Raw genomic sequence first — 9,590 nt, forward strand, 5'->3', positions numbered from 1 at the left:
ATGGGTTGTGGACCTGCTCGTGAGATCTGAAAAACACTTGATCGTCTTTTCAAAAAAAAGAATGAGACTCGTCTCCAAATGCTTGAAAACAAGTTGGCAAACGCAAAATAAATCGAAATTGTCTTAGAGTTCTTTCTTAAGGTAAAAAACATATGCTCATAAATTTCCTTACTAAACCCAAATGAGAAAATTTCAGAGGCTCGAACGAAGAGGTATATTGTTCGAGGGCTTCGACCCGAGTATACGCCATTCATCATCTCGATTCAAGGTTGGGCTCAACAACCTTCACTCGAGAAGTTCGAAAATCTCTTGTCATCTCAAGAGTCGTTGGCCGCACAAATGGATGGAACGAGTATAAAGGAAGAGTCGAACCGTGCACTATTCGTGAAGAAATCAAGTTGGAAAAAGGGAAAGTCGAAGAATGAAGAAACAGATCAGGATTCTTCAATTTTTCTCAAAAAACTCCTTAAGTGTTTCAGGTGCGGCAAGACTAGACACTTCAAGAGAAATTGTCGAGTAAATTTGAATGAAAATTTTGCTAGTTCAAATATCGGAGAAAAGTCTGACCAACGTGTTGAGGAGGACTGGGACAAGATTTTTCATGTTAATGTGATGATTTCGAAGGAAAATAAAACAGAGGCGTCTCATGATAAACATGAGACCGATCAAAAGTGGATTGTTGATTTAGGGTGCGGACATCACGTTACTAGAGACAATTTTATGTTCTCATCAAGTCGAATTCATAATGAGGGCGGTGACATTGTCACGGTAGATAACTCGGTTCATCATTTTCCCAAAAACAAAACTCGGTTCATCATGAAGTTAAAAAGGAATGATCAATTGTCATTAATAGCAGCAAGGGAGAACATATTAATTTGAAGAATGTCTACCACGTTCTAGGAACTCGGAAGAAACTTTTCCTGCTAACAAATGTTGTAGATGCTGGAAATCTTGTGTTGTTCGGTCCACATGATGTGAAGTTTTTAAGGAACGTGAAAGAAATCAAGGCATATGTGGTTCACACTAGAACTCGGGTAAATGATCTCTTTGTCCTTTCATCATCAACTTCGTACATCGAAAAGGTGAACGACAAAAACATCTTCTTTCTATGGTATGCAAGACTTGGACATCTCAATATGACTAAGTTTAGTGTTATGTCTCGAAAGAAATTTGTCGAAGGTCTACTAGAAGATTTAAGGATCGAGGAGGGCAGTGTGTGTGAAGGATGTCAATATGGGAAAGCTCATCAACTTCCATTTGACAACTCTATATCGAAAAGCAAGGGTCCTTTGAATCGAGTTCATAGTGACTTGATGGGACAAACTCGGACTGTCTCGTACTCGGGAAGTAATATATGTTGTTGTTTGTAAATGATTTTTCTGGTTCACTTGAGTTTATTTTGTGAAAGAGGAATCTGAAGTGTTCTCTAAATTTATTGAGTTCAAAGAGAAGGTAGAAGGAGAACAAAATAGGAAATTTTGAGTATTGCGGACAAAATACATTGAGTTGGAGCATCACTTTATTCGTGAAAAAATATTGGAGGGAATCATTGAGATGATTGCAGTAAGGTGTGAAGACAATGTTGTTGATATCTTCATAAAACACTTCCTAAAGGTCCTTTCAAAGATCTACGATCTAAGTTGGAACTAGTTTATCGGACATCACTTTAAGGGGGAGTGTTAGAAATTAAAATAATAATAATATAATTGTGTCTTTTTGTTATTCAAGAGTCTCTTGGATTATCCAAGTCTTTTGAAATTATCTCTAGTAAATGAAACTCTCCAAGTCCCTTATTTAAATGTCTAAGTTTTGCTTAACTTTATATAAAAGTTGCAATCGTGCCCTTATTTTCACAAGTTCAGTGGAAAGAATTTCATTCAAGTTTGTTTCTCTCTAAAGTCTTTATTATTGTTCTAATCAACTTCCTCGCGGTTCGATCATTGAAGTCCTCGTTGTGACTTCGTTACATCGCTAACCTTCAATTCAGCTCTCAGCTCCCTACTTCCGTCTCCTTACTCTCGCTACTTCTGGTTATTCTTGCTCTCCGTTCTCCATTAATATGTTAGCTCAAGTAAAATAGAAAAGTAAAGACATATTGGGTAAAAAATCGAAAATAGATAAGCTGCGTCTCACTCCTATGGATCTAACAATGAACATTTGATGGTAAATTAGTAGTTCGTGAAAGGAAGAAGAAGAAAGAGGGTAGTAAAGAAACAAAGCAAGTGGTTTGTAAAAGAATGTGACCTGAATTTTGTCATTGAAGTTACCACATTATAAGAGTGTGGGCACTCAACATCTGGTTTCCTTAATATATATCAGTTTATATCTTAATTTTATGAATTAAGAATAATATTTTTTTTTTATATAACTAAAGCTGCAATTATTTTTTACTTTTTTTTTATCGAATTAAGATGTTTTTTATTTTTATTTTTTAATAATAGGTAAAAAAAAAAGTTTTTTTCAAGATAAAATGAAATTAAAGATAAAGTTTTTTTTATAGTGATTTCCTTTTATTAATATAAAAAATTTAATATTAATACATTTCATTATAAAAACTAATAATAAAATGAGTAATCAAACTAAAAGTTAAAATTTTGTTAAATTTGATAAATTTAAAAACAAATTATTGAAGCAAATTTTTGTTTCACTAACAAAACAAAACGCACTACTACATATTAAAACACGACACCATATAATAGTAACTTTGAATAAAATGTTGAGATTTTATTATCAACAAATAACTAATAAATTTCAAAGTTGGAAATTGAACATTATTCTTGTTCATTTATTCTTATAAAAATTGTGTTTCTAGAAATTCTATTATATATAATGTGAGCATGTTCTTTCCCAAATTTAGTCGCAAAATAATTGATTTAATATTTAGATATTTTTAATAATCTTTTACAATTCTAACCAACAATATTTGAAGTCATGAACTCCATCTCGATAAATCAAAACATTTGAGGGGACTTTGTTTTTGGAAAGCAAAACATCAAAACAAAAGTCAAGCGATAAACTTGGAGATCAAATAATTCACTATCATATTGAAAACAAATATCATAGATTTCAATGCTTAAATTCAAATATCTTACAATTAAATATCACTTTATTTTTCATGAATTCTAAAAAAAATGTGAGAATAAATGGAAAACATGAAAACATATTGTTGAAGTTAAATATTCAATTCTTCATTAATTTTACTATAAAATTGGAACTGATTATAAATGTTCATTTGGAATGACCCCTCGTGCAAAAAGTTGACTCAATATTCCTCCACTACCTTGGGAAAATTATTATTCAAATTAAGATTGGAGGAAACATGTTCGGACGAGATTTTCTAGAGAAGATCAAATTCAAGTGTGATGGCTGCAAAAATAGCTTTGAAATTTTTTTCTAAAAACATGAGTTAATAATTAATGATTTCCAAGCTTTGATAGGAAAGTTTTCTGTAAGTTGAGGAATTATACAAAATTTAAAATTTTCATTTGGAAAACAATCTTAGAAACCTTCAAACTTACACTTTTATTCATTGTTTTTTTGGGTAAAACTTTTTGATTTGGATCTCCGTTGGCTCTTTCTTCCCAAGTGATTTCGAATTTATTCAGATAATTAATATTTTTGCATCACCAAATTCTTACACGTTTAAAGATATGAACTATTAAAAGGATTAATTTAATATTATCATATATATTTCGGATGGAGCATTATTGACGGTGAAATTCTGACGGATGTTATGTTTATGAAAAAAATTATATTATGGCTAGTCGTATGTGTCACGAAGAGGTTGAATCGATAACTCACTTACTTTTACATTGTCGATGTTGACTAGTATTTGAAGTCATTTGCAGAGTATTGCTGGAAAGATTGGATTGATGCGACTGATATGACAGACCTATGTATTTGAGTTATCATCTCAATTATTTTTTGGTGGACTATCTGATTAGAGAAAAATCGTCGAACTTTTAATAATCATTGTTATTTGATGCGTATAATTCATAATACTATTTAGCGATGACAACGAGTACCCTATCCGCCGGGTAGTGAAGTAACTATCCCCATACCTGATTTTCATTTTACTACCCGACGAGTATCTCTATTTCTTCCCCATTCCGCATTCGTCGGTATCCAATCTCTAATGGGTATCCTATTACCGATTGAAATATAAATTTTATATTTTATTAGAATGAATTTACAAAATAAATATTTTAAAGAATAACTAAATAATAATAAATTTGAAGTAGTAATATCGAAATAAAAAAATAGAAGCATTATTTACTTAGTATTTTATAAATGTTAAAGAAAATAACAACTTTGGTATATATATATATATATATATATATATATATATATATATATATATATATATATATATATATATATATATATATATATATATATATAATGCTTAATTTTGAAAGTGTCCGGATTGCCGGGTCGAGAGCTGTGGTTAATTTAAATATATATGTGAGTAAATTGATACTTGAGTCAGATTCTGGGTTGACCCGCCCATAAACTTAAAATGGTTAAAAATAAAATAAAGCATGTTATAGGTATGTTTCGAACTCGCAACTTAACAAAACAAATAAAACTTTTCAACCAAATAGACTAATAACACCTTATATTTAAAATTCAACACTAAATTTAATGAACCTGATACGTTGTAACAATATATTTTTATCCCTGTGCATCGCACAAGAACTTCCTAATTACTATAATTGAAGAAGATAATAGGAAATATTGAAAAATATTAATAGATGAAGACAAAGAAAAGACAAAGAAGTGATAGAGAGAAAAAAATTTTATAATTGAAGAACATGTAGAGATGAAATTAAAAAGTGATTAAAGAGAAATAAACTTTTTATAATAAAAGAAGAAGTGTGAAAAATATTGAAATCTGAGTAGGAGTAAAGTTTGAGGAGAAGTGTATATAAGTACAAAATAAATTATGTAATTATTATGAAGAAAATATTGATGAGGATGTGAAAATGAAAGGTCCATCAATACTTAACAAAAAAAAATATTAATATTAATATAGTTGTGTATCGAGTTTGAGTTTTGCACACTCTTCATCTCTGACCCCGTACTCGATCGGGTACTTTCTTCCCTCCCCATACCCGAACTCGGTTTAAAATATCTGAATCCGATCATCGGGTATCCAAGTGTACCCATTGACATCATTAATACTATTATTACGACGCTTTCTGAGATTCGTTAATGAAAGTAAGTAGAATCTGTCGGGGAGTTAATCGTTTTTTAGACGATTTACGAACTCAATAACATATGTAGTACATCTTTTATTTATTTATTTTTTATTTTCAATATACATGACATTTTTCAAAAAAAAAATATTATCATATATATTTTATAAATCAAAATTTAATGTATAAAACAAAAGGATATATCCTTAATTAGGGAGTTACTATATTATGCCTAAATCTCGTATTTTTATATTCATTAGGTACCTCAATTCTACTTATTCACATTATTTATTTAAAGTTGGTTTGACTTAAATAATAAATTAGATAAACTCTCATCTAACTTTCTTTTAATTTAACTTTAATATAATATTTTAATATTAAAACTCATTGAACAACATAATGACTAAGTGTCAGTTAATATTAATGACTCACAAAAATATTTAAAAAACAGATTTCATGCACTTTCAAGCTAATTTACTAATTGAGAGCTTTTTCAGCATGCTCACTTTCATTACACATATGTAAAGAGTTATGGAAAGTCATATTATCTAGAGATAAATTATTATTTCACATTTTTTTTATCTCAATAATTATTTTCATTTTCGTAATGATAATTTTTTTAATGAAAATAAAAAAAAACTAAATTATAATGATACGTGTTAATAAATTAAATAAGCTTAATACCAACACACTAATAGACCCAAATTATCATAACATTTTAAATAATTTTTTCTTTCAAACTTGTAGGAAGTTGTCACGATTTTCAACTGGAAGATTGAGTATGAACTTTTGAACTTAAATTTAAAAATGTCTTTAACAGTAATTGTATTTGAGAATTTTGTTTAGGTATTAAGATTAACAGTGTAAATATTTCAATACAAACGATTTTCTTCATCAAAATTTCATATTTAATCGTGGGATAGGATCTTTTGTTCCCAAATCTCCTATGACCTTTCTGTTTCCTCTCACGTAAAAGGAGAGAACCATGATTTAACCTCGTACACCAAACAGTTTGATTAATAACATGATCAGTTTAGTCGGTTGATCAATTTAATCATAAAAAAAAATAATTAACCATATATATATTTAAAAAAAAGTTAATTAATAAAATTGAATACATAGAACCCACGACAAATTTTTATTATTTAAACTATCAACCCACCCGACTTGATCAATACATGAAATAGTGAATTAGTGAGAACTCTATTGGGTGAGTTTATAATTATTTTGATAGATTTTTCATAAATTGGATTAGATTTTTCAATTTTACTTATATATATAACCTAGTTAAAATAAAGATATGATTTTCTATTTTTTTTTTATTTTTTATTTTTTATTTTGTATTTTGTATTTTGTATAGTAATGGTGGGAAAGTACTATAATACTCTTGGGTCAACACGTTTAGTTGTTGGAAAGTCCACAAAAGAAAAGAAAGAATGAGTAGGACCCATTAATGACCAATTCCACTCAGCTTCACGCCCAAAGCGTGATTTCCTCTTCCTTTTCCTTTACATCTTCTCCGCATGATCATCAAAGCGTGACTGACCACACTCTTTCTCTCTCTAGATTATTTGAAAATTGAAAATATTGTTTGGTGGGAGAGAGATTTGGGTATTTTTGGGTTGGCGTTGATTTATTGACCTGACTGACTTATTGAATTCCTTCTCTTTACTTCTTTACTTGTTTTGCTTTGCTTTTGCTTTACATTCATTTCCCTCAAATGGATCTTCTTCCTTCTCTTCTCCTTTTCTTCCTTTCTCTCTTTCTCTGTCTCTCTCTTTCCTTTTCCACCAACTCTGAAGGTAACAACAACATCAACAACTTCAATTAATTTCTAGGGTTTTGTTTTGTTTGTTTCTGATCGATCGATTGAATCATCTAAATTTATGTTTTAGGAAACGCTTTACATAGTCTGAGGAGCAGATTATCAGACCCCACAGATGTTTTGCAGAGTTGGGACCCAACCCTCGTCAATCCTTGCACCTGGTTTCATGTCACCTGCGATTCCTCTAACCATGTCGTTCGTCTGTCTGTATTCTCTCTCTCTCTCTCCCAATCTCTTCTTTCAGATTTTTTTTTGTTCATTTCTATTTACTATTTTTGTTTCAATCTTTCAGGGATTTGGGTAATTCTAACATATCTGGTTCTCTTGGTCCAGAGCTTGGCCAACTCAAATACCTTCAATACCTGTAATACTTTCTTCTTTTTTTTTTCCACCCAAATCAATTCAATTTCAATTTTCATGTCAAACCCTTTGATTTGTTACCTATGTTTGAGTTTTGATTCGACTGTTTTCTAAAAAAAGACTTAATCTTGAAGCATGGTTTTTGGAATTTCAGGCAGCTTTATAGGAATAACCTAAAGGGTAAGATCCCAAAGGAATTGGGTAATTTGAGGAAATTGATTAGCCTTGATTTATATGGAAACAACTTTGAACAAAGAATCCCTAGTTCTATCTCTAATTTGAAGTCACTCCGTTTCTTGTAAGTATATTCATTTAGTTTTCAAACATTACATTCTAGTTATAATAACATTGATGTCTAATCTTTTGTAACAAAATGTTACAAAACAGACGGTTGAATAACAATAAGCTCACTGGTTCAATTCCTCGAGAACTAACTGCCCTTACCAACCTTAAAGTTCTGTGAGTATAATAAGCAAAAACTCGATCTAGTTCTTTTTTTTAAAAATTCATTTTGATATCGGAAAATGTTGCAGCGATGTATCGAACAATGATCTTTGTGGAACAATTCCAGTTGATGGACCTTTCTCTACATTTCCAATGGAAAGGTATTAATTTAACTAGTTGTTTTGTGACACAAAATCATTTTATAACCGATTTTCTTCTTACTTTTTTTCAGTTATGCGAACAATAGTAGATTGAATGGACCGGAGTTGAAAGGACTCGTGCCCTATGACTTTGGGTGCTGAAGAAATGGGGCTTATTCGTAGATTGTTTTTAGCTATAGAAATCAAAAAAGGAGGAAAACCAGTTATGTGCTATGTGTAATTTTGTCGAAGATTATATAAAATATTGTTTGTGGTTTTCTTTTCTTATAATGAAAAGTTGTGTAACTTTATGTGGGAACAAAATGTTTTCAAATAAATTTATTGATGTTTTTTTCTTAGAGGTGTTAGAGCTAAGTAAGAATAGTTTGGGGGAGTTTTGTATTTAGTTTGACAAAGAAATTGTTGATTGATTTTATTGAATCTTGACATTATCCTTTGTAATGGAGTTTCACCAAATCAATTGAAACTGAATATTGAATATATGGAGCTTAATATTGACTTCTAAAATGTAGAATTAGGTTTACACTATTGGATACAATATTACAGTAGACAATAATTGGATAATATTTCATTTAACAATCCACTCACATGGTCATAGATCTTAAATAATAACGGATATTATTCTAAACATTTAAAAAATTCACTAGAACTTACAAAAAAATAATGTTATTCATTTTCATTTTTAAGTGTTATCAAATGTTGTCAAACTTTTAAAAAATTAAAATAAATAACTCAAACCAACCCAAATGGATGTATATACATTTTCATTTAAATAATAACGGATTGAAATTTGGTCATAGATGCTAATGAATATTCTTATTTATTTTTTTCATTTCTAATTAGCATATTTAATTAAAATAATTTGAGATTAAACATTTTTTAAATTCACACTAATGGTTCTGATATGAAATTTCGTCTAGGATTTTTACATGTTCAATAGGGGAAGGATGATATTTGAATGCTCCACTCTACTTGTAGTCCAAATACTAAACTATTATACAAAATAATATATTATTTTAATTTATATTGACAATGTTTATATTTCATAATTTATATATCAACCATCTTACTAATTTAGTAGACTATTTATATTATTAATTGTTTTAATTAAAATAGATTTTTTTTTTTTGTATAGATAAAAATATTGTTTTTAACCTCTAAAAACGATTCCAAAAGAATTCTTCAAACTCAACTGTTCTCCTTATAAATACTGAAACCCAATTCCAATCAATGCTTCATTCGGTTCGCCTCGGTTTCATTTCCATTTGTGACCATGTACGCATTCAATAAACACTAAATAATTTGTAACTATATTAAAAAGGAACGAACATATGGTTATATATATATATATATATATATATATAAAAAGAACAAACCGAATGTTGATTTGAGATATGTGCTTTGCATATTTCCCTTAAAATAGTGGTGATCTTTCAGAGTATAACGAATCTATTAGGGTGTGTTTGATGAGGGGAATTGGAATTGGAATTAGCATTGGAATTCTAATTTCAATTCCATGAGAATTGACATTAAATTACAATTCAATTCCTATGTTTGGAAAAATTATAGAATTGTAATTCAATTCCAATTCCTATGTTTGGG

The 9,590-nt window shown here is 29.4% G+C and overlaps 2 protein-coding genes across 2 annotated transcripts; both read left to right on the plus strand.

Annotated features, from left to right (window-relative positions):
* Positions 1–1,370, plus strand: LOC124940600. Its single transcript, XM_047481128.1, has 3 exons — positions 1–19; positions 197–768; positions 882–1,370. Exons 1-3 carry the CDS (start codon positions 1–3, stop codon positions 1,368–1,370), a joined length of 1,080 nt encoding a protein of 359 aa, XP_047337084.1.
* Positions 1,371–6,794: 5,424 nt separating this feature from the next.
* Positions 6,795–8,278, plus strand: LOC124919163 (leucine-rich repeat protein 2-like). The gene is made up of 7 exons (XM_047459369.1): positions 6,795–7,000; positions 7,094–7,226; positions 7,316–7,387; positions 7,538–7,681; positions 7,771–7,842; positions 7,917–7,988; positions 8,060–8,278. Exons 1-7 carry the CDS (start codon positions 6,919–6,921, stop codon positions 8,127–8,129), a joined length of 645 nt encoding a protein of 214 aa, XP_047315325.1. The 5' UTR covers positions 6,795–6,918; the 3' UTR covers positions 8,130–8,278.
* Positions 8,279–9,590: the final 1,312 nt, after the last annotated feature.

The sequence above is a fragment of the Impatiens glandulifera genome, chromosome 1 (genome assembly GCF_907164915.1).
Source record: "Impatiens glandulifera chromosome 1, dImpGla2.1, whole genome shotgun sequence".
Taxonomy (NCBI): domain Eukaryota; kingdom Viridiplantae; phylum Streptophyta; class Magnoliopsida; order Ericales; family Balsaminaceae; genus Impatiens; species Impatiens glandulifera.

Bases quoted from the DNA above. Each gene is read 5' to 3' on its own strand.
- LOC124940600 (XM_047481128.1), top strand. The intron at 769-881 runs GTAGATAACTCG...ATTAATTTGAAG, and splicing joins AGGGCGGTGACATTGTCACG to AATGTCTACCACGTTCTAGG.
- LOC124919163 (XM_047459369.1), top strand. From the start codon at position 6,919: ATGGATCTTCTTCCTTCTCTTCTCCTTTTCTTCCTTTCTCTCTTTCTC. The intron at 7,227-7,315 runs GTCTGTATTCTC...TCAATCTTTCAG, and splicing joins TCTAACCATGTCGTTCGTCT to GGATTTGGGTAATTCTAACA. The intron at 7,388-7,537 runs GTAATACTTTCT...TTGGAATTTCAG, and splicing joins CTCAAATACCTTCAATACCT to GCAGCTTTATAGGAATAACC.